The 25,669-nt window shown below is 41.7% G+C and overlaps 1 protein-coding gene across 1 annotated transcript in view; it reads right to left on the bottom strand.

Moving 5' to 3' along the window:
• Nucleotides 1-25,669, bottom strand: part of NUP214 (nucleoporin 214) — a gene marked incomplete at its 5' end in the record, with an annotated part of 45,517 nt that overhangs the window by 8,959 nt on the left and 10,889 nt on the right. The window contains 19 exons of the mRNA XM_082492638.1: nt 2,031-2,187; nt 2,702-2,772; nt 4,294-6,057; nt 7,891-7,964; nt 10,047-10,152; nt 11,402-11,510; nt 12,227-12,302; nt 15,631-15,739; nt 16,700-16,861; nt 17,582-17,827; nt 18,136-18,219; nt 18,324-18,409; nt 18,887-19,069; nt 19,612-19,715; nt 21,886-22,044; nt 22,288-22,437; nt 22,807-22,896; nt 23,493-23,584; nt 24,269-24,444. Coding sequence (XP_082348764.1) covers nt 2,031-2,187; nt 2,702-2,772; nt 4,294-6,057; nt 7,891-7,964; nt 10,047-10,152; nt 11,402-11,510; nt 12,227-12,302; nt 15,631-15,739; nt 16,700-16,861; nt 17,582-17,827; nt 18,136-18,219; nt 18,324-18,409; nt 18,887-19,069; nt 19,612-19,715; nt 21,886-22,044; nt 22,288-22,437; nt 22,807-22,896; nt 23,493-23,584; nt 24,269-24,444 — 3,998 coding nt within the window. The remainder of the gene's footprint in view (nt 1-2,030; nt 2,188-2,701; nt 2,773-4,293; nt 6,058-7,890; nt 7,965-10,046; nt 10,153-11,401; nt 11,511-12,226; nt 12,303-15,630; nt 15,740-16,699; nt 16,862-17,581; nt 17,828-18,135; nt 18,220-18,323; nt 18,410-18,886; nt 19,070-19,611; nt 19,716-21,885; nt 22,045-22,287; nt 22,438-22,806; nt 22,897-23,492; nt 23,585-24,268; nt 24,445-25,669) is intronic.

Here is a 25,669-nt window from a genome sequence, read left to right as displayed (position 1 = left end):
TTTGTTTAGTTGCATCCTGTGCCACAGGCACTAACAAACAATCCCTCAAGTGCAAAATCACAGCAGATAGAATCAGTCTCTCTTAACACCACAAATATCAGTCCACCACAAATTAAAGATCCTCAACTATTTTGGCCATCGCCAGTATTTCTTAACATGGACTCTGACAGGATCTTAAAGTAGGAGCTAAACTTTTCCAGCCTTACTGAGAAATGACTCAAGTTTTCATCTTTCACAAGGCTACATAGATTTTTAGCATCTAGTGGTAGGATACAGAATAACCAAAGCTTTTCTCTGGTGAATCATCTGTTTTATTGCATGACAAAACCCAGCACTGCAATAAAGGAGGGCTGAATTAGCAAGGTTAGAGAACTGACCTCAATCATTAATATCAACGGATCATTAAAGATTTAATAAAATAAATGGATTTGCTCTCCCAAGACCTGAAGTGCTACTTCGAGCCACTTGCAGCTTATTCTACAGCTTCCCTTTGCTCCTCTACTTTTATGTTTCAGCCACTGCTTCCCCTTCTTTGTGCTTTCTACCTGCTGGACTCCACCCCTTCTGCTTTCCCCTTCTGCCAAAGCCAAGTCACAAGTGATGAAATAACGAAGCTAGGCAGTCATTAAATAAAAGCCACAGTTAAGAAATTATTATGAACAGCTTTTATGACATACAAACGTATGTAACAAGTGCAGATCTGCAATAGCTGTACATGAAAGGCATGAGAGCGCCCGCTAGTATTTCAAACTAATTGCTACACCAGACAATGGCATACATGCATCTCAGCTCAAATCTTTGAGCATTACCAATACCTGTTAGCCCAGAAAACTCAAGACTAATGCTTTTAAGTTGACTCTGGCATTAAAAAAACCCAACCAAACAAAAAAAACCAAACCAAACCCTCATGTATTTACATTAATAGACACTGAGCGATTCTTGCCTTTACAGTTAATCCTTTAGAGCTTCTAGAAAAAAAAAAAAATCTAATAGTCCCTTAAAGTCCCTGGTGCAAAGGAATCTGCGGGTAGCTTTAATGTATTGACTACTTTTTGTGCCTCCTTTTGTTAGGTTGGTTGGCTGGGCAAGAAGCAACATGTGGGAGGGTTGGTGTTACACCTCACGTTATTTAGCCAAAACACACGTGTGAACAGATGCCTTTTAGCTGAGAAGTGGAGCAAAAGAAAGGACAAATGCTGAGTCCCTCCTCCCAAAAAGGGAGGAAGTTGTTGTTGAACAACAAAAAGGCTGAAGTCCAAAAAGGACTTCAACACAATTGCTCTTATCTACCCAGCTTCCACGATGCTTGTAAGAGTTTATCTGTGAGGCTCTCACCCTGTCTACCAAATCTGGATAAAAACTGATAAAAGGAACTCTGTAATTCTGCTTCCTTACCAAAACACTCCATGCCCAAACCAACCACTAAGCATATTTCTTTTTCTTTACTACATTCATGTGACTGAAAAAATTCACATCTCCTCCTAGACATGAAAAATGACTGAGAGCTTATCCATATATTATAGCAAATTTTGATAAAATATCTGGTATGTGGTGCATAAAGGTAGCCCTTTCTAGGACAAAGCTGTGGAAACTGCTATCCATCACACACTTGTTAATTTAGTTTCTCATGAGGATGGGTTTCTTAAAAATTTTTACACTGTTAGGGCAGGTGAGAAATAATGAAAGCTTTCTAACTTCCAACCAAGTTGGAAGCAGAAATTCAGTGACAAGAATTTAGATTATTCAATTGTAAAGAAGCATTTGGCCAAGAATTCCCTCCAGAATATAGATATTCTTCACACTTCTTGCATCTTCTTGTTTGTTTTAACGGCTTCCCTACTTCTTTTTCACAAACCTAGAAGAAAAATTCCAGATCACACATCATGCATATTCTGTCTCCGTTACCCCCTAGAAGCCTTTCATGTTAACACAGAATTTACTCAAAGACAACTAATGGCAGAAAAGCAGATGGGATCACAAAAGCAGATGGAAATCACAGCACATTCTGTATTCTTGTTTTGTTCACTTACTCTGGGAAGCTGCAGATCCAAATCCTCCACTGGAGGAACTGAAGGGATTCTTATTGGCTGCATCCTGACTTGGCTTTCCTCCCAAACCACTGAAGAAGCCTCCATCTCTCCCACCACTTCCAGCTCCAAACAAGCCTCCACTGGAAGAAGATGGCTGCTAGAACACAAAAAGGACAAAAAAAGGATGTAAGCAAAGTCAAAGCAGCACATGCTCCCAACGCTGATTTTTGTGTCTGGCCTATTCCTCTGAATGTACGCAGAGGCTGATGAACCAGCAAGCAATTACCTTCCAACACGTAACGCAATGGAATCATACTTGAAGTCTGTCTTAAACCTTGTCTATGGTACAGAATAATACCTTTGAAACTTGCCCTACTCTGTCCACTTTCCACTTAATGTGGAATAAAGGCAGGTGACTTGCTGCATCTCTATTTTATCTTGCACACCATACGTTTGTCTCTCCATACCCCTTGGAAAACATTCACGCAGATGCTGCTTTGGTGCCCACTGCAATAGCAAATATCTTCGGTACAGACTGGGACACTTTCTACTGAACATGTCAAATTCTATCTTTTTTTTTTTTTTAAATATATCAGAAATAGCTAGGGAACCCCGAAAAAGTCCACTATACGTAACAGTCCCTTGTTTCTACAAAAGCTATAAATACTTGCCTGACCAAAGACAGTGCCTCCAGTATTAGCTGCTTGCCCAAACACAGAACCTGTGTTACTAGAACCAAAACCTGCTAAGAAAAGAAAGGAAAATAAACCACCAGTACTATTACTAGCGTATAAGACAATTCAGGGAGGTGACACCAGTCCAGAACAGGGAAAGGACAAGTTTCCGATGCCAAAACACAGGGATACAAGTGACGTTACCATCACGATACATCATGATGTACCTAGGTTGGACAAATTTAAAATATATGCCAACACACAAATAATAAATTCTATTGAAAGTTTATTTGAAAGTCATTCTCCTTTTCTCTTTGGCCAACTTAAAAACAAACAGAAAATAAAAGGCCTTTTCACTTGTGGGATTGTTGCTAACAATATAAGAGAATTGGATTTCTGTTAACATTGCTATAATAATGCTGCAAGTCACGAATAAGCACTGTAGCATTCTGATTTCCCTTATGTAGGGAGGATCTGAGCTTTGTTATCTATAACAAGGAATCTTTAGGTAATGAAATGTTTTGATTAAAAAAAAAGAACTCCCCATTCCATTTCCCAGTTCACTTAAATATGCATTTTGTAATAAAACTTGCATTTCTATAATTAGGAACACCTTTCTCAAGCAGAGTTCACTTCCCCCAATTTAACATTTCTCTGTTACTGTAGTTAAAATGAGCAAGCAGTTTGCCTACAGTGCCATCATTTTTAATTAAATGAGCCTAATTAGTTTTTCTTCCTTGGAAATACATGTTCTCTGTTATTACTATGTACTTTTCACTTTTCCCTGGGAGCTCGCTGAAGATTGTACAGACAAAGGTTTGGAAAAAAACCAACAATATATTGTAGCAACGCGGAGAACAAAAGGAGACCGACAAAGAAGGTTTGGTCTGTGCAAGTATTCAATTTAACTGTGTAGACAGGCAGCTGATGGTCATGTATTTAATTTTGAGATGTTTCCAAATGCAAAAGCGGATTTAACAGATTAGTTCCTTGCTAACCCATCACTTTGAGGGCTTACAGTTTTTTGCCATCCCAGATGATACAGTACTATACCAGGCTATACATCCAGTGTTGCACGTACTCAGCCCACTGAAGGAAGTGCTGCATCTGTATTCATTGCCTTGATCACGGTCTCAGAGCTGCCTTGCCACTTCGGTGTAACAATTTACAAAAACATACTAGTTTAAGATCTTTTACACTATGCTGGATCCATCCCTCTTATTGTGCAACAGGCAGGACAATACATAATTCAAAATTAAGTCAAGGTAGACTTGTAAGTATAAAATGAACGTGAGATTGGATTGAAGAGGCTACATCTAGAGGCCTACTGATGAACAGCGGAGCACAGCAAAAGCTTCTGCGGTCTCCAACATTAGCCTCCCCCTCACACACTGCAGCTCCTATTCTTAGTAATTGGAAAAAAACAAACAAACAAACAAACAAAAAAACCCAGATCAAAACCCACCAAGTGCCATAGGGGAAAAAACAGGCATTAAAACAGTCCAGCTTTCCCCAGTGAAATACTGCTGTCTGTACTTCAGCCAGACAGCACCACTGGGATATGGCATCTCCCTGCGGTTTGTTCTTACCTGAAGCTTGGCAGAAGCTGAACCCAGCAGATGACGTTGTAGTAGTAACGGCGGGAGCGCTACCAAAGACGGATCCCCCTTGCCCAAAGCCGGTGCTCTGCCCAAACACTGGAGGGCTGCTTTGCCCAAACAACCCACCTCCGGTGCTGGCAGATGGCTGTCCAAAGGAAAAGGAGCTGGCGCTGTTGGTGCTAGCCGGTGCTCCAAAAACATTGCCACTGCTCGAGGCTGCTGTGGAAGCTGCTGGCTGGCCAAAGGCTGGCATTGTCCCAAACCCAGACTGGCTAAAGGTAAAACCACCTGAAGAACTGCTCGCTGGTTGCCCAAAGGTCGGTGCTTGCCCGAAGGCTGGCTGACCAAAGCCCCCGGTAGTGGTGGTGCCAAAAGCAGAAGTACCAAAACCTGAGCTGGCAGCCTGAGTGGTAGCGGTGGCAGTGGACAAGGTACTGGTGGCGAGCTGCCCAAATGGAGAGGATGCTGTGGTACCTGCTGGTAGTTGTCCAAAAACAGGTGGTGTGGAAGGGGTGGCAGTTGCATCGCCAGCAGGCTGGCTAAATGCCGAGCCAGAAGAGCTGGAACTCGGAGGCTGAGAGAACACCGAGGAGCCTGCAGAAGTGGGAGCAAACACAGAGGCACCAACAGCTGGGCTCTGAACGCATGTAGTAACATCAGAGGTAGTAGCCACCACACTTGCGGCTTCTGCAGGAGAGGCAACGTTTGTTGTAGAGGCTGTCGCTGAGACATTCAGATCTGGTGGGGCAGATACAGAGACGGCAGGAGGCACCGGTGCTTTCAAATCACTTGTGGAGGCAGGAGTAGCAACGGCATCAGGGGGAGGAGCTGCCGATGTGGTGCCAGAGCCTGCGGAGACTGTGTCCCCGGCTATGGCCTGGGGTAAAGCGGGTTCTTTAACGGATTCTGAAAGCTGTATCTGCGGCTGTGGTGACTGCGTGACTGGAGGTGAAGACCCAGCCGCTACAGCTTCATTTTCAGATGGCTTTTCTGACACAGACGGTAATTTGGCATCCCCTGCAACCTTATTAGAAGTTGCAGCAGGGACAGCAGTTTGCGATGAACTCAAGAAACTTCCAAATGAGAGGGACGTTGAAGCAGAGAGAGTAGAAGGGGTAGAGGTGGATGTGCTCATACTGTTTGCTTGCTGAACACCAAATGAAAAGGTGGGTTTGTTGCCACTAGAGCCTCCAAGGTTAAATACCCCAGAGGACCCTGTGTTTGCTATCTGGACATTGCCAAAGAGACTGCCTGTGGCACTAGTGCTGATGGACGGCGATGCTGTGCCAGCCAATGTGACTGATGTTGAAGGAGCTTCTCCAGCTTTTCCTAGTGACAGGGGAGCACCAAAAGTAAACCCAGAAGGTATTGTAGATACCTTGGTTGACTGTGCTCCTGCAACACTGGTAGATGGTGCTTTAGTGGTGGTCTTGGCATTATCATCTGCTTGACCAACCCGTAGTCCTGAGAAGCTCCCAAGAGTTTCCCCAGCTAGATTGCTCTGGAACAAGTGATCTGGTTTAGATGGAGGGATATCCAACCTGCCAGAGGCTGTGGAAGGAGCAGAAGATGTTGTTGCAGCAGGTTTGTTTGACTGGGTGCCATCTGCTGAGGAGCTACTTCCTACTAAGGCTCCTGGACCACTTCCTGGCTTGACGGACCCAAAAGCAAAGGAGCTCTCAGGGACTACTGCAAATTTGGAACCCCCAGCAAGTGAAAATGAATCAGTCTGGGCGGACTCTTTAGCAGGATCTGTCAGTGAGAGAGACAGAAGTTACAAATTGAGTTACAGTATGCAAAGCTCACTTATCATTCTTACAATAATAGCATGCTTTAGCGATTCATGGATTGTTAGACAGTGCTCTTGCCTCAAACCTATAAAGCCTCTGACCAACAGGTAACTGCCATTTCCATGTGCATTCAGGAGACAACAGTGACATCTGAAGCCTTTACGGAGAGGGTTGCAGTGACAAACACTTACTTTCATGTCATAGCCTCCACTGTTACTTTCATGTCACAGTCTCCACTTAACCATCCTTTTCTTTGAATACAGACAATTTCAGTCTTTGGCTCCTATCTCTTTTTCAACAATTTGATAAAAACATAAAAGACGTGGTTACTACAAGCCATTTCCTGTTAACACCATTCTCACCCCTTCTTACTTGGTTCAGCTAAACAATTCCTGACGTTCACTACAGAACTCTGTTTAAACCAATGGTTCAGAACAGGGTTTGGGTCATAAAAATACTTCCTGGCACTTGGAAAGTCTTCTACAGAATCAAATCTTTCTTCACAAATTCAGCTATTTATAGACCACCAACCAGTTTCTCTGCAGCCTGTTTTCAGCTTTGAAAGACTAGAGAAAAGCTCTCAAATGTAATTGCCAAAGCAGCTCCGCTTATAACATATACTGCTGTCCAACAGCATGAAACTGCTGAAGTTTAAAAACCAGTCCAGTTTCACTTATTTCATGCACTGTCATTTCATTTCTGACCATCACGCACACATAAATTCTGACTTGAAGACACTGCATTGGTATTTGGACAAGGTACAGGAAATCTGCATGGAGATCAAATAACAAAGAGCAAAAGCTTCTTAGCACAGCTGGTATTATTCTTGTGTTTTACCCTATAAGTGTATTAAGTATATTTAAGTATAGTGGTAACTGACACTGAAGAATGCAGCATTTGTTTCCTCCTGAGACACTGAAATTCCTTCTTTTTTTCTTCCATCACCAGCTAACGGAGGCAAAGGTGCTCCTACCATTTCATGGAGCAGCATGAGGTAACGACCCTCACACAATGCTGTGGTTTACAAGTCTGCCTCCTGCACCTCCCACCAGTGTTATTTACCTAAGTTTTTACGTTAACTGAATTGTCAAGTTTGAAGCCAAGTTAGTTCTCTCTCCTTAATGTCAACAGAGTATTAGTAGCATTGCTGTGGCTGCGATGGTCTAAGGAGATACGCAAGCCGAGATTTGTAAGAAGAGGTGGTATCTTTTATTAGAGCAACCAATAACATTGGAAGCGAGTTTTTGACCATACAGTCTCCTTTGCAAGACTAAAATTAGAAGCAGAATACTTCAAGAATATTATAAAGCAGATGTATCGGTCCCCTTTTTCCAGACTGGGCAAATATGGTCTACCTATGAAACAGAAAGGCAGTCTATGTATTGTCAACGCAATTTTAGAAGCGGCACAAAGCCACCCCAAGCATTCCCCTCCCATTACTAAATGCTCATTCCACTTAATGACAGCTTTCTGTGTCAGACCACCTCGGCAACTTTAAATCTGTATACAGATTAAAGGCAGGAGAGGAAATGACTACAGATGTTACACTTTCCATAAACTAGTACCTCCTAGATGTTCTTGGCAGCAAATATTTTGCTTACTCTTAATTGAAAGGCAGGTGGCCTAGATTTCTGTGCATTACAGGGCATAATCCAGCATACATATATAATGTTATTGCAGCTACTGCAATTTTAATAATAGAACTGCAACACAAAACAAGAACCACACGAATTAGGAAGAGTAAGCTTTCTGTTAGCAAAGAAGAGCTGTTGTTTGCACACTCTTCCAAACTAACCTTGTGAGGAAGCGAGGCTGGGCAGCGTCGGTGATGAAGCAGCTGATGTGACAACACCAAAATTAAATCCAGACCTAGGAGGAAAGAAGAGAAAGGGAAAGAATGACACAGCGCAAAGCGTTGAAACTTCCAACCCCATGATTAACACAACTTTGAGACTCAGATTTCCAGTACAGACTTGCACAAAGTCAGGCACAAGAACAGTTTCTCCAACAACTAAACAGGCAGAGAGAAGCATGCATGCAGACTGGGCTCCATTTGCTTCCCCTCTGACAAGGCTTCTAGAGGGTTAAAGAGTGTCGAAGTTCAAATTTCTTTTGACCACCCCTCAGCCTCCCTTCTTTCTTTTCTGCTGTATATTTCTTCCCCATTCAGCTCAGCAGCTGAACACCATGCACCAAATCCTGACAGCTTTTGAGAGACTAGCAAGAGCAGAAGCCACAGTGGTGACTGGAGTTTATTTAGAAGAGCTAAAAGGTAAGAGACGGTGCATGTACAAAAGAGAATGACTGGATACTACCACCCACCAAACAGGAGATCGCTCACAGAAAGACAGAAATTAAAAATTTTCATGACTATTTCACACTAAAAATATTCTGTCTTGCAAAAATACTGCAATCTTTCATAATGAGCACTGGGGTCCTCCAGCAACCTTCATTCCCTGAGGCTTTTTAAGCTTTCTCTGATTCTCAAAGACCAGCTGCTGATATAGAACTCAGGCCGTGTAACTAAGACATCACTGACAACGGCACTGTATTTAGCATATGGTTTACAGACCGAGGCACTGCAGCCTGGGACAACGGCAGTGTTTGTTTGCTTTTTGAATTTGAATTTCCATCTCTCAAAAGGCCTATTTAGCCCTTTGAAGGGCACAGCAAGGCATTTTGGTAACATCCACTTGACAAATTTGCAGAGAAATGGTTAAGACTGAAAGAAACCAGCCATTTGAAATGTTCTGAAATACTTCATGTTACCCACTTCATAAAGAGAAATTCACTTGACTGTTAGATAGGTAAACATGCGGAATTTCAAATAATCATTTCTAAGGAGTTGTCCCTCTCCCCTAAACGTAAGATATGATCAAAGAAATATTTTCGTCATCCCTGAAAAAACACTCCATAACAGATTTCAGAGTGACTATATGTTCATAACATGCGCCTTGCATTATGTTATTGTTATGCAACAGAAATAGCCAGATGGCACAGGGGCTCTCTAGTCACCTTCATGAACACACTACATTTCAAGCCAAAACATGGAATTTGTTCTGTTGTACTAAAATAAGTAAGTAATTCAGCAAGTTTAACAATCAGCACAAATTTCAAGTCCTAACTGGAAATTCCAGCACTTCTGTGTCTCAGACCCCTGCCAGTATTTGAAACCCATACATTTATGTCCAGGTTAGAAAACCCAACATCATTCCTCTTTGGAATCCATCTTCAGAGGTTACAAGTGTTAATATGACCATGTTCAGGTTCTTCTTCCTCTCTGGGAAGAGAAGCTTCCAGTGTTCAACCTCTTCTGCTGCTGTTGTAAAGCCAAAGTTCATTCTCACATGCCTCTGCACAACTTGCTAGGGATGATTTTCCTGCTACTGCTCTATGTTCACTAAGTAAAGAACAAGGTTTAGAACTAGCTATGGTCTGCATCTTTTTCCTCTTCCTTAACCCAAATACACAAGATACAGCAAAAATGTCCTTCTCTGAGAAGTGGTGACATGCACTCAAAGACAGTCAGTGAACCCAGCGCATCAGAGACCATGACTGGGTGCTTTAACCACAGTCATATTGCTCTAATCTCAAATCATCACCTGATGATGAGAAATACCAGTACACAGAGTGTATGATTTTTTCAACAGTCTGTACTATAAATAAACCTGAAAAGAAAGGCAGTCATTATTTACTCTTGATTAGTTAGAAACCGAAAAAATCTCAAAGCAACATGATATTGTGTCAAATTCTCACAGACCTTCAGACCTCACTCAGGTAGGCTTCCGCAAATAAGGTCTTCCGAGAACTCTGGCGCAACCCCTGCTCTCCCAATCTAACATTTGCAGGTGCCATTTTACAGTATTACGCACCTTGTAGGTAACAATTGCTATAACAGCTGATACTCATATTTAATATCAACTACAAAGAAATCTTAACATTCATACAGACCCCACAGAAGAAAATGAGAATGCTTTGTTAAGCTGCGCAGTTGTTGCTTGTACTGATGTCACTGTAGAAGAAGTCACAGCTGTAACTGTTTTTACTGTCCCTTGTCCTGTAAGTTACAAGAACAAACATTACAAAAAAGAAAAAAGCACCTTATCATCCAACTGTCAGAGAAGGAAGGAATAGTTTGCACACACAGTCTGCAATTTTATCAATTGGAAACAAAAGCTCTTTGCTACTTACACCAGGTCTGATATTTGTACACAGAAACACTCCTGCTACCGCTACAACATCAGAGAACACATGAATTATTTCAAAGATTTGAGGTAATGACATATAGCAGACTGGAGCAGAGATAGGTGTCATCATCTTGACAATAAAAATTAAACAATAAAATCAATAAATCCTTGGTAAAAATCTCTCCTCAACATATCAAAACACATTTCAAATAAAAAGGAAGTGCTATCAAATTCAGGAGCTGACATTTTCAATAAATCAAAATTTAAGAAGCATTTGCCAAGTCAAATACAATTCCTAGCTATTTTTACTGCTTCTTACCTCTAGCTAAGAGGCAACCTACATCCACGGATTAAAGGCAGAAGACCAACAGAGATGGATTTCAGACATTTATGCAAGAAGCTTATAAAACCATGTCCAATGCAAGCATTATTATCTAATACACATTACAAATCAATTCCTTCCTTCCCTAAGAGTTTACTCTTACCCCATTTGCACTGAATGATGTAAACCAAGCACTCCTTTCCTTAGAAGCTTCTTAACTGTGCACAACAGGCCACAACTGGCTTTGAAATTAGTCATACAGCCCAGTGCTCAACAGACCCAGTACCCAAATTGGCTCATTTCAGGCTAGTTCAGGTACTCTTACAGTGCCGCAGCCTATAGTCTAGAAATACTCAAGACAGACGTCAATGTATGGAAAAACTATTCCTGTTACTTCAGGATGTAACCGCTTTCCAGCACAAATGCAACAACTTTGCACGTTTAAAAAAACAAAACACCAAAAATGTCTGCTCTTGATCTGCTGTCAAACCACGGTAGCCTTTGCTAGACGTGCTTTCTTGTTAAGGGTTATACGTTCCAAATCCTCTTTGAACGAGGAATTTTATTACTGAACTCTAGATGCAGGCACAGAGACAAAACACAGGGCTGTATACAAAACCACTCTCTTGCTCTTCTGTACTTTGGTTTTTCAAATTCTCTCCCTCGAGAATGGCACAGCAGCCTCTCAGTAGAGGCAGATCTTTTTTCCTCGGTGTCTTAATTTTCTGGATCGCGCACCCTGACAGGTGGCAAGAGACATCCAGGCCTTATTTCCATCTCCACTAAACACGACTTACCTGAGATTTTGCTGCCAGATGACATTGGACCAGATGTAGATGCCACAGGACAGGGTGCACACACAGAGGAAAGTGGTGTCTGTCCCTTAAGCGAGCTTGTTAGAGGTGTCTAAAAACACAATACCACTTCAGGTCAGTGCAGTCTGTCCATTAACAAAAGGTCCTTCTGACCCTGGTGTGGTACTATGAAAGTCATGCAGTGACTTAAGAGCAAACTAACTAGAGGAAGGTGGTTGAAGCATTAGAAGTGCCCTTCAATCTTGGGCCCATTATGTCCTGACACTTAAATACAGGGTCGATACTCAACTTTTTCAACAAGTCTCTTGCGGAGGCCAGTAAGCCTCCATGGGCAACAGCTCAATGATTCCAGGGGACAAAGACTGCTACGTGGTTTTTTGATGTGTGGACATAAAACCTAGCAGCTTGTCAACCAGTAAGAAATGTTCTCAATAGAATAACAGGATAGGTAAACTACTCTTTCCCTTGATTGTGTAGCACTTTTTTTGGGGGGATGTATGTGTGAAATTTAGGTATATCTACCTAATACAGTTTCCTGTGTTGTTAGTTGCAAGCCTTACCGCTGCAAGGCTGTGGCCATTAGAAAACTGCAAGTCTTCAAAAGAGAGAAAATGCAAGACATAACAAAGATATGCCTGGCATCACACTGTCAAGGTCACAGATAAAATAAATGGTATGCCAAGAATCCAGGGCAAGCTGTGAAAAGAGATTTTTAGATGACCTGTTCACCAACAATTAAACCCCCAAACTGTGCTGAGCTTGCCCAGGTGCAGTATTCCACAGGGAAAGGGTTCTGTATCAAGGTACCTGTTTAGCTTGATTTGTAGCAACAGTTGCCAAAACTTGGTGGACTGCCTGGGCTGCCGAGTGAGGTACAGATGATCTTAAAAAGAAAAATTAAAACATTACATGAATGACTAGCCTAAAAGAGGACTTCCTGGCCTCTCAAAAAGCACAGCTTCCAGAAGTCTTGAACAACCGCTGCTATTAAAGATTCCACACTCAACTCCAAACGAACAAATCTGATTAGGGAATAAACCTCTTAAATGAATCAGCCACATTTAACAAAGGAAGTCTGCAAATGTGTTTAAAGCTCAAGACTTAAACGATCAAGTCTTCTTCACACACTCTTGTCTCTGAAGAGATTCAGGCCTTTCTATTTTACAGGGAGTTGATGGAAAATCAGTAGGTAAGGGGATTACAATTTTACGCCTAGCGGATAACAAATTTAAGAAGCTTCCTTTATAGTGTGGAGCCCAGACAAGTACATGCAACTCTCAGAAATGCTGAGCAAGGAGACAAAGCTCGGGGTGGGGAGCGAAGCACTTCACGTATAAACATTAATGAAGTCATGGCAAGAACTGTGATAAAATTAACTTATATTCTACGTTATAAGTTTGGGAACTTTGACCATGAAATAAACTGTACATCAGAGCCCACAGACAACTGCTGCAGAACGGCAACTACTTTTGGAGAGACGTGTCCTACCTACACGCTGTGGGCCATCAACACACCAAATCACCGTAACAGGAATAGCCATCCAGTCTTAGCGCCTCCTCAAGTTTGGGGCTCACGAGGTTTATGACCTTAAATGGCCAATATTAGAAGCTTTTGGAAGCTTAAATTCAACACTGATTGCATTCTCTTGGTGGCAAAGGCCAGCTTTCTCTTACCCTAGCAGGCTCTTTCCATCTTGACTCAGGCCAGGTGTTCCCTAAGGCAATTAGCAATCTCTATACTATAGAAAGGGCTAAGGCTGAAAATCCCAGACAGTAAGTGAACCTGGGCATCAAAAGTTGTATATCTCCTAAAGCACGACGACTCCCAAACTGCATTTACTATTTGGTCGACTACAGGCCAACTCTCAGAAATGTGCTACTATATTCCAAATGAAGGGGACAGATGTGTGAAACAGTAGTTCTGCAGAGCCATTTGGTCTTGGATAGGGTTTTATGCCTTAAACAGCTTTGCATTACTAGTAAGTACTTCCTTCCAGCAACTTCCGCACTCCCTCTACGTTGCACGGCCTGAATTTGCCTTCTGCCCAGAGCTAAAGTAAAGCAAACAAGGAAAACTTCAAGTTAGCACTGGGAAGAGTCCATATTGGGAAGGTGCAGCTGTAAAATTTAAGTTCATACAAACCCTGAACAAAGACAAAAATAATGGAAGGTCTGTAAAATTCATGACAGGGTGGGATCTCTTCCACAGAAAAGTCTCAAGATCACTTAACCCACAGCTTCTCTGACAAGGCTACGAAAATGCTGGTTCTGATTTCAGTTGTGGAGAGATGTTTTTTTTCCCCTGAAAACTATGTATGAATAACTGGACTGGGACCACCAACGCACCTAGCCACAGACCATTGAACAACCGATAACAACTGAAAAATCATTACTGCTCAACAACCCGAAGAGTGTGCTGTGGCGGCAAAAGACAGCCAGGATGTCTGAAGTAGCAAAAACTGATGAATTAACTTTGCTGGGTGAATGCTCTTTATTTTAGTGCTGAATCCGACTGGCAGGCACAGGTTCATTTAGACAGAATTTTTAGAGAGTACATTTTTATGAGGTCAGCTATAAAATATGACTGTAAAAAGCCATCAAGATACCAAGCTAGCTGGTGCTCTATAAATTAGAGAGATCAATCAACATCACCAGTCTGAAACTACTTGAAAGTAAGACAGGTGTTTAACTAGTTCAAGTGAAAACCAATCTCAGATATGTATCGCTCACTCATGTCCCTGTCTATGTACAGCCATTACTCTTTATTTTTTTTCCATCATTGTTTTGATGAAACAAAGGGTGGAGAACTCTTCCCCGTCCTAACACTGCTTTTAGTAAAATTTCCCAAGCAGAGCTGGTTGCAAATTTTACTTTCAAAAGATGTAGCACTGCCTTTCCCCCCTCTTTCAGTTTACCACTTTTAGGAGAAAATAAAATAGTCAAAAGCTCCCAAACTGTTCCCAATTAAAATGCAGAAGAAACCATGAAGTAAATTTCAAGGTCAGCAGCTGAGTACCAGCACTGTAAGATGCTGTTCCCCTTTTGAAAAGCTGCATGAAAGGAATTTCCCCTTTTTCTCTTTGACAGTGGAGAGCATACAGACATGTATGAAAAACAGAAGCAATACAACAACAGAAATTTTTCCCGGAGCTGCACGTACAGCCCACAGTTACATGGACAAAGCATTTGCAACTCCATGTGGACTTACAATCAGATGCATGTGGTGAGTTTATCCTGCTTTATGCAATAAGCCCAACTTTGCTCAGACTTTTTAGTAGTGACCTTGCCTGCCCAACCCAGAAATGGCCATGCATTATCTTGGTTTTAACCAATGGTAGGAACTCCAAGCAAAGACAGTTTCAAGGTCGTTACGATGACAAGGAAAAGGACTAGTTCTGTGGCTGGTGACAGAGCCTGGTGATAAGACAGAGATGTCTGGAATAAGCTGAGCTAGCCGTTGTCTGTAGGAGGCAGAGAAGTAGGAAAGCCAAGTATTACAGCTAACTTACAAGAAATCTTAACAAATTCAAGGTTAAATACCAGACGACAACATTCATAATTTACTCATGAGGAAGACAGCCTTGCAGCTCTGTCTTCTTCCACAGTGATGGCCCTGTACTGACACCCAACCCTTCAGTCAAAATTCTGATGACAAAATATTTGAGACAAGTTTCCAGAAAAGCCAGAGCACAGTGCTCCCTCCCTCAGGGCATGAGTCTGGGAACAGACAGAAGAGGCATAACTCCAGAGAAGGTTTTCTCTGTAATGGATGACGAAGTAGAAGGAGCAACATCTGGACAGCTTAAGGCCACAGACCACACTTAGCAACAGTGGTGCACTTCCCTCACAGAAAGAGGCAGAACAGAGGTAGTGACTGGAGAGATACCACATCCAAGGTACGTATTAGCAGTAAAACCACTGGATCCTGAAAGGAGAGGATGCACTAAAAGGCATTTCACAGACTAATGGAGAAAGAGGTTAATACAGGGCTCGTTGTTTGTTCAGGACAAGCCATTAGCAAATCCTTGAATGACCTGGAAAGAAAATATTTCTTCCTTCATTCCACAAACCAAACACTCTTCTCTAAATGCATCCACTTTAGGTCCTACATAGTCAGACTACGTAAAACGCTACTACTGCTCCCCATCGGCAGATGTGCTCTATTGCAAGTGCTACCGAAGGCTACCAGAGAGAAAGGGAGCACCCACTCACCCTATTACTGCAGAGACGGCTGGAGTCAATGCACCAGTCTTGAGTTCTCGCACATTCACCACCTGAGGAACGTTTTTCAGAGTTGATTCAGTCAAGGAGGTGCTTACAGCTTTAAGGGAAGAAAAAAAAAAAAAAAAAAAAGAGGTAAAGATGATCTCCATATTAAGCATTTCATTCAATATGGTGCCTATGTGTAACTTGAGAAGAAATCCATCCAAATTTCTAGAAGGTATGTAGTGTATCTGGCCCAAAAGGTTCGGTATCCCGGCTTTCAATAAGGACACCAAAGAAGTGTCCCAGCTTTCTATATAGTTGGTACATTTTTTGTTGTCAGCTGACCAAATCTAATTATTCTTACAAACTTTCCCTTACCTACATTGTAGGTTAACAGAAATGACCTTTGTAGTTACACCTCAGCCTCTGCCAGAATTCATGTCCCTAGTCCACTCTCTGCACTTATGCTCTCCTTGGACGAGGAAAATAAACTAATCCAATTCCTCTACCAATTACTGAATTTTGTTTCTCTTCTGTACTGATGCTGCAGTACTGCAGAAGCACCGAGAAATGTCTAAAGCCTAAGAAAAGCTTAAATAGGGGAAAATTTCTCCTGTCAACTGAAAGCCTTGCTTAGAAGCAGATCCAAGGCTTAACTCAACAGTTCACCTTTAACTTTTCAACATTAAAATTGTTTTACACTTCAGATCTTTAATTGCATAGCTAATAATGAAGAGCTATTCATACAGGCCAGTTACATCCTTTCTCTGCTCTCCAACAGTTTCTTGCACACAGATCAATGGCCATGCCAGAATCTCCTAAGAGGTATCGACATTTCTGCCACTACACAGATGAGAATGGGTACAAAGAAACCTGAGGTGGGAGTTTCTCAGGCATTTTGTACTAGTAGCTTACAGGAAGAAGGAAGACAACGAGACGCTGGATAGCTCAGAGGTGCAACAAATACAGATCTGCGTCACATTTTGTTTGATGATCTTCTTTGAGAGCACTAAATTCCTGTGAAAGCCCCATTCAATTGCTCAGAGGTCACTTGGGCAATTAGCCATCCTTTTACCTGGGGACTGGTTAGCCATCTGCCTCCGCAGAGCTGCAGCAGCAGCTGCTTGTGGTGCTGGAACAGTGACAGTGGGAGCAGGGGCCCCATGTTTCACAGTCTTTGTTGCAAGCATTGTACTGTCTGCTCCTTGTGGTATGATTCTGTTTGAAGATGTAGGCACTGAAAAACAAACGAACAAAAATATTACAGATCACTGTATCTCAACAAATCAGGGAGACTTGAAAGCCTTTGCTGAACTAGTTCCTTTAAGTGCACAGCTTCTTTCTCACAAGACTGACACGCAGGCCTTTTAAACAAATCAACACCATTTGTCCCTGGCAGTTTCTGTATATCCCAATGAATTTCGCAAGTAAGTCTCAATAGCTGTCATTTCAATGCATTAGATGACTTTCAGTTTGCTGTTAGAGACACTTCTGCTGACATCTGATTTTTCTCTCTCTCTCGCACAAGGAAAACTGATTATATGCAAATGTAGTTCTTACTGTGACTCACTGGGCTCAGAGCTCCTAACCTTGGCCAGACCAACCAAATGCAGTAGTACATCAGCTTCCTGGTCTTTGGGCACTATTTTAAGAAATAACGGCATACACTTCAGGCAAATTACTAAATGAAGACAATGCTACCTATGGTCAGTACTATCTGAAAGAAACAGGCTATCAGAAAAACACAGTCAATGGGTAAAGACATTTTAGCACTTTTAGCTCAAGTTCATGAGGTCACAACGCCACTCTGCTAACTGCTTCTGGAAACTTGGCAATGTAAATCTGCATGCTGCAAACTCATTTCTCTAGGGCCTAAAGCACTGGCAGTGGATACAGCAATTAAAGATACCGACAGGAACATGTGCAGAATAGGAGAGACATTGCAAAAAAGACTCACGCAAAGTACCCAGGGAGAGGGACTGTTTCCCAAAGGACGGAGACTGAGCCATCAAACCAGGCTGGACAGAGGGAGTACGGACCACAGGAGCATGACGAGGGACTTGGACTGGAGCAGCCTCTTCTTCCTGGTCCACTGCCTGTGAATCGTCATTCTCCAGTGACTGGGATACTGAGGACGTTGAACTGACTTCATCCAAATCTTCATAATATCTTGTGGACAAGAAGGCAGATCGGGACAAGCTTGCTGCAATATCAGAAACAAAATCTCGTGTGTATTAAGTTGAGGGAACCACCCAGCCTAACAGCCAAGACAGAGACACCCTATTTCAGGACGCTCTTCAGCTGCCTTGTTTTAATCCTTCATTGATAGAATTTGACTTATTAACTGCCAGGAAAGGCAGAATTCTTATTGAGGACAGATGGGGGAAACAGGAAATCGGAAGTAGGGGTTGAGGAACGAGAAGCCAAAAGCTAAGTTAGGACTGATTCCCACAGCAGGTAAGTCACCCTCCTGGAAAGCATTTCAGACTTTTACAATAACTAGAGGTTTACCTGGAGCTGTAGACCTAATTGGTGGAGTTTTCCTCTTGGCTAGGAAATTCCTCAACTGTGCCTGTTTCACAGGGGATAATTTAGCTGGAAAACCAAAGAGAGTTATTAGCCTATAATCAAACTGCAAGTCAAAAAAAGTAATTCACGTTTATGGTGTGAATGCCAGGAAAAAAGAATAAATAAATTACCAGGTACTTTGGGCAGAGGTTTGGCATGTGATTCCAAGGTAGTTTTCATCAAGGCATTGCGCAGGCTTTCAAGGTCACTGTCAAAACTAGGACAAAGCAGAGCAGTGAAAAAACACGATCAGCAGAAAGAAACCAACCGAATCAGGAACAAAAGGTGGCAAAAGAAGCCACTAGAACCATTGGCTTATCTGGAAGAATAATTGGCTCCTCTAGATACTGTGCTATTTAAACACATGCATCTTTAATTAATTCAGAAATTCTAAGAGCCATTCACTTCTTCGCCTGAATTCAGACAACCAGCAGTATCTCAGTCTGGAGGCTCTATTATCCTGTTCATTATAAAAAACTTAACTTTTGGGGGAATTTTCTTATAAGCATCAAACAGCACGTCACAGAATATAACCACTGTGCTTCTGTATTACGTGGGCATAGTTTAGTATCATTTTTAGGACATCCATACCATGTCCACAAAACATCATTCTTTGGAGGATGCACCCTTGCACTTTGCTGGGGGCAAGAGAGAAGGAGTGTCAACACCGGTTAGGAACTCGTGTTTCACATACCTTTGAGCACTGCTAAGAGAAGATGTATCACTGGGAACACTCCACTGAGATGTCTGATTATACAGTCGGAGCTGCTGCAGGCTGTTCACAAGCTGATTTAGTCTCTTCCTCTGCTGATTGATTATTTCCTGGTTATTAGCCAGGGTGTTAAACAAAGTCTCTCGCTCAGGAGCTATCAGACGCCTTAAGACATCAGATCAAGAGACAGGGATAAGACGATTCTATGTATCTGGCCACAAGCAGGCATGTATACACAGTGTAGTTTAGTGGTTCTAGCTACTTAAACTCCATGAGGCCAAACATGGTCTGGTTTGAACACCAAAGCAGTTCAGTTCATCCCAAATGCATATTTCTCCTTTGGATATGCTGTAAGTTTATTCATTTAGCTCATTTACTTCAAGATGTTTTATTTATTAGAAAGGTTTCATTAGCTACCACCAATGGATGCATTTGCTTTCTACAAAGCATATTTTACATTTTTTTTTTCTCTATAAGCACTATTTACAGTGTACATAGAGATGCAACAAGCATGTTAACACATGAAGCCAAATAGTCTGAACCTATAGCTCCCATTAGGTGTCTTGGTCAAGCTTTATTCCTAGATTCCCTTGAAAAAAATAATACTGTTAAATGGCACAAGGCTTTTGTCTGTCAATTAGAGACAAATGTCTGATTCCCTAAAGTGTTTCTCACAGTTGTTCTGTATTCCAATTTCAGTTACTTACTTCTGCTTTTTCTTCTGTTCCAGGTGCCGATCCCACTCCAAATCCAGAACGTCATTCACATCCTGAACAGCAAACTTCACGTACTGGTACAAGCGTCGAATTTCCTACCATGCAAAATAAAGTCAGCTTTTAACTCACTTCAACTTCTTCAGCCAAGACTAAGCTTTCTGAAGACCCTTTGGGCTCATTCAGTCCAAGCCATGGAGACACTTTCCCATATTTCTGCCTGGAAAGTTTCATCAGCACAACAGAATCCAACATAGTGAAAATCTACTTAAGAAACAGTGGGGTACCCACAGGGCTTGGCTTGGGCATTTTATACCAGCTCTCGACCAGAAATAATACTTTCCATACTGTTTGCAAAACATTGTCAGGTCTTCACTGAAAGGGTTTTACAAGAAACCTTTTTACAACAAAACAAACCTTATTTCAAATTTAATTTCCAGAACGTGAGTCATTTGCTCCCATTTTACAGTGTTGAAACTTCTAACAATTATAGGTGATCAGAGCTTTGCAGGCTATTCACATGGCTCTAGGATACCAGCGTTCACAAACTATGATTCATGAAAGCATTCAGAAATGCTCACAACTCCCACATTAAGGCAAGGAATTAACTTGATTTTTGTAGGTAGGAAAGAAAAAAAAAGGCACAGAGTAAAGCTACTTATCCATGACCACATAGTTGCACAACTGGCACGACTAAGCCAGAGACCTCTGGCTACAAGCCCTGCTCCCCGAATAAAACCAGCATTCAGTCTCATTATTGTAACCCCTCCAGCCTGTCTCGGCATGAACGCATCTTGGACTCCAATCTCATGAAATGGAAACAGAAACTGCAGTTGGTTTCAGCTCATCTCAACAAAACGCTCACTTAAATATAATGATGAAGCACCCAGCTAACACAGATTGGGAAAAAGTCCACTGCAACTGTTTTCAAGATACAGCATGAAATTCTAATACGACAGACCCAATCTGAAACGAAATCCAGTCCTACTGTGGGCTTAGTGTTACACCCTACCAAGCACGGGTTTCCTCTCTCCAGCAACTATGACCATCATGTAGCAGCAACTCTCTGGACAGCAAATCGATATGGCTGGACATCAGAAATGCCTCAGGATCTTTAAAAATTCATCATAAACTAATACACTAAGTTGACTAAGTGAGCTTTTTTCACCCAGGAGAATGGGGATAATGTAGACTGAACAAAATTTCAGAGTCAGACTAGAGCTGTCTTTCTCAAACTTTCATAAAGTTGACCTGAAAGCTCCCTCCTCAGATTCGAATCCCTTCCACTTCTCTCCCATTCTGTTATTCTTTCCTCATGATCCTCTCTCTAGGTCAGCAAAACAAGCATTTCAAGATTATCGTCTTTCTGAAGTCACAAACATAAACTTGAAATGTCAGAGACATACTGGACATCAAAGCAAGCATACAATTAAGACTGTGAATCAATCTACAGAATCCAGGTGAAGAGTAGAGATCAGACCTAAAAGAAATTACTTCACATCAGCCAATTTCTAGTAACTGTCTGTGTGCACGCTCTTGATACCTACTGTAACAAAGATGACATTCAATTATGTCTTCAGCCTGATAGTCAAACTTCTTGAGGGGAACTTAACAGTGTATAAAAGACCAAATATCATTTGTAGGGCACATTCACTCTATTTTGCTTAAGGTTAAATAGCCCTCTCATCACCAGAGCTGTAACAGAGTTCTTCACCCCTAGTTTCTTCATGTCTTTGAAAGGCTCTTTATGTACTGCTGGTTATTTTCCTTTGTGCCCCAGCTTTTAGAATATCATTTAGCTTTATGCTCCGCCATCCATTAAATTAACCACACAATTCTGTAAGTCATAATAAATCATCAAATTGTCCCATAAGGCACTTGCTGAAGATGAAAATAATTCCAAGAATTCTTCTAAAACGTGTCGAAAAAAAAATTCTTTTAACTGAAATCCCTGAACAAACACTACAGGCTGAGAAGGAACAGGATGTCAAGAGTCACATTCTAAGCTTAGAATAGACTTGGATCTCAGGTGAACTACTTCCCTTCAGCAGTTTTCAATCATCACTGCAAATGGCAACAACACAGGAGCTTTATGAAAGGACTTTCAGCATGTCTTGCAAACTCATGGAAAACAAAGCTCATCACACTTCTACTGGACTATGTTGAAACAGATAGGGCAGAACAAAACTGCTGGGCACTTGCACATGCAATCCTCAGTTTTATTTTATTTAAAACTCTAGATTAGAAGTTGGCTGACATGCTTCATACCTGAAGCTGTGCTTCACTCTTGGGATCCAAAGGTTTCTTATAGAGCAAGTGTAAATACCCCGAGCTATGATTCCGTTCGTTCTGTTCTCTAGCCTCTTCTACCCCTGCGAATCCCTCCAGCAAGGTTGTCTTCAGAATACTAATATCTCCATGAAGTGACTGCAAATAGAAAGAGAACAGGTGGGACAAGGTTCAAAGTAACATTTTTTCAATACCATCTCGAGCACAGGGGCTTCTGCAAGTGTCTGCCTGAAAGCACAAATGCAAATGTCACCCCCACATTAAAGCAGCATAGTCAGATGTTCCATCTACATCAGTTCAGCTTTACCAGGTAAAGTAGGAACATCAGGTGAGGAACAGTCATTGCTGAGGAGCTGAACAGTTTGACGCTACTCTGCTCACCTCTGTTGTCTCTTTAATTTCCAAGAGGAAGGTGTGAAGATCATCTGACTCGGTTCGCAGCATCTTCATTTCCTCTGGAGTACCAACTTGGAAACAGGCTTTGGAAGTCCGGGCCTTCAGTTCCTCCATCTCCTTTTGAAAATGGGCAATCTACAAAATCAAGTGGAAGAAAGTGCAGCCACTGAAACATAGCAGGGTCTGGAACCAATGTCGCAACTCTTGGATAATGCTTCTACTACACCATAAACACCTCTCACTTTGCAGCCAAAGCAGGAAATTCTTCTTGAGCATTAACAGGAAAGAATACTCAGGCACAGTGACTGAAAATAAAGATGACTGAACAGGACACACAAATAGCAATTACAAACCAGGCTGATTATCTTGGGAAAATTTCCATTCTGATTTGTAAACTACTGAAAGACACCATCAGAACATAGGTGAACTGAAAATAAGTGTCTGTGTACCTATACAGTTGTCTTGCAGCTTCTAAAATGAAGAAAAACGCTTGAAAAATCTCACCTCCTCTCTGATTCCTGCTATGACAGGGTCTGAATCTTTCCACTGGTGGGCCTGTTTCTCTAAAGCCGTGCTGGGGAGTGCCGATTTGCCCTGAAAAACAAAACCAAACCCAATATTAGGGGTATATCCTTATTGACAGGGAACTTAGAATATTAAAAAATACCTGCTGTTAGAAACTCCATTAAGACACCAGTCACCAGAGAGACAACTGTCATAAGCATAAATACTAGTTCCACAGTAAACTAAGACCAGTACATGCACGTTTGAAGTAGGACTGCAAACTACCTGGAGATATGTGGCTAAAGCTTTAAGAAAGCAAAGGAATTCTTTGTGTGCTGCTCTGTGTTACTGCTTTGATTTTAATATCCAGAAAACCTGGTGTCTCTTCTAATACACACTCAAGGCATCTCTTGACTGCTTATTAGCTAGGAAAACTGTGAAACCTCATTTCCATAACAACAGGAAGAATTAGTTTCTACAACTGATTATGACAACATACATCAAAACAGCGCTCTCAAGACATGCAAAGAACATAGTTTTTGTTCCACAGATTGGCTATTATTTTAATGTCAAAAGCTAGCTAATTCTTTGACCTAAGAATAGTCATTCAGTCCAATGAATTCTAAGGAACTCATGGGCCATATAAAACATTCACCCTCTAAAGAATCCACTCAAGTTCCCATTACCTGAGTAGAGCTCGGCTTTGCTGCAGATGGGGCGATTTTGGCTGTCTTCTGTAGTAAAGAAGCTGAAGGCATATTTTGAGCAGGACGTGCCACTGGAATTTAAAAAGAGGAACCGTGATTTATCGACTTACACAAAGCTTGAGAAAACAGGTTGTGTTCAGACGCAACCATAATCACTGCTGGCAAATCCAAAAGCAATAGTGGTGTGAGCCCCAGTGCAAGAACACACCTTCCTTAGGTGCTATTTGGCTCCCACCCAACTTCTCTGCTAATGGTAACAACTGTCACTCTCCAATATCTGGCTGTATCGCTCCTGAAGGACCTCAAGACCCCAGTCACATCATCATTTGAAAGTGGAATATTATTCTGCTAACAAATGAGTGCTATCTAATTTAAACTCATTTGTCACCATTTTGAACACTAGTCACTCCAGATGCACGATAAAGCACTGATTTGTGTGACTGCCCAGAAACATTCATAATCAGAGCTGTATTACAGAGCACTGAAAATGCCAGAACAACTGGATGAACTTAAGAAGCTGAATATATTCATTTCACATATTTTGCTCTGGGGAACAAAATGTACAAATAGTACTGAAACTCAAAAGTTTTTCCAAGTCCATCACATCGTTACGATGTGCAAATCGGGAGGTCCGCTGCATCAGTAAAAGCAGCAGGAAAAACAAGAAAGAAGCCAAATGAAGCTCACTATGTCCTAGAACTTTTAGAACATCGTTTATAATGCCTTATTCCCAACAATAAGCATCAGACTCCTACCCGCAGCAGGCACAGGGGTCGAAGCCTTCAGTGGTGTGGTAGGAGAGGCTGCGAGGGGCGTGGACTGGCTCAGAGGACCTCCAGAAGCAGTTTTTGAAGTGGTTGAGAATGAAAACATTGTGGAAGTGCATTGACCAGTGCTGCTAGTGGGAGAAGAGGTGTCTACAGCAGTAAACCTGCAACAGAAAGCAGAACATCTTTCAGCTTTGAACTGGTACTGGCTGTTTCCCTCCATCCAAAATGAAGCACTAAGTTCTAATGAATTATCACCCTCTGGGATCACTGGGATCTACAACAACTCAAGCTCAAGATACAAAATTACAAGTGTAGCTTCTGCAGATAGTGGGAAGGAGCCATTCAGGATCATTTCTGAATATGTGAAATCACAAAGATTGCTACCATAGACTCACCCAGTGAGCACAACTGAACGTCAGCAAAAAGTACTACCCTGCTTCAAAATGCACCTCATCATTTCGCACCAAAGCATCAACTATAGCAAATCTGAGCTGCTTTTCAGTGTCATCCTTGCAGCAAGGCTTAAACAGAAATTCTGCAAGAAAATACAAATTCCTATTCATCTGCAAACGTGGCTCCTCAAGGCAGCCAATTTAAATATTCAGCCAATTCACAAGTGTGTCATTTGCTTTATATGCAAAATATAAAATTTAAAAAGCCATAAGAGCTACCATCAGATCCTGGTGTGGTAAAGGTTTTTCTAATTAAAAAAATAATCATTTGAACCATCAGAAATTTCTTATGATGCATTTACATGAAAATTACTCTCCATAGAAAGCAGCTCCAATTAACATAGCTGTGTTTTAAACCATTATTTCTAAAAACAGAGAGCAAGTCTCAGGAGTTAGAGGGAAGAGTGGGTATATGAAATCTGAGAACGCTCATCACTCAAATCCATTTTGCATAGTTTCTAATTAATACTAGTTTTCTTTCAGTTGGCATGAACAAGCTTTGAAGAGTTCAGATCCTGTGTTCAGTGACTAAGCATCCATTTAAGAACAAAACCAAAAGGTCTGGCACCTTCTCCACTGAACAAGCGAGTGGAAAAGAAATCCATCATCTATGGATACAGCTTCCTCTCACCCCTTCCTCTTTAGGTTGGGGGTAAGGAACCTTCTACAAACAAACAAACTTGTACTATCACCACCACACTAAACCAGTCCCAGACATAAAGGATTTCAAATCCTGGTGTTCCCCCCGAGTGTTTAACCACGATTTGCATCAAACCAAAGCATGAAATTACTGTTTGATGTCTATGAAGCAAAGATATGAAAAAACTAGGTCTCTGGCAATTTGGCAAGTTATCAATCTAATTTTTGGCATTGTCCGTTGACTAGTATTTTGCCCATGAACATAACCTGTAGCACGGGAAGCACTGAGGGTTTT

The sequence above is a fragment of the Vanellus vanellus genome (assembly GCF_965231255.1).
Source record: "Vanellus vanellus genome assembly, chromosome: 18".
Classification (NCBI taxonomy): Eukaryota; Metazoa; Chordata; class Aves; order Charadriiformes; family Charadriidae; genus Vanellus; species Vanellus vanellus.
The sequence above is the reverse complement of the archived record's forward strand: the minus strand, read 5'-3'. Positions and strand labels throughout refer to the sequence as shown.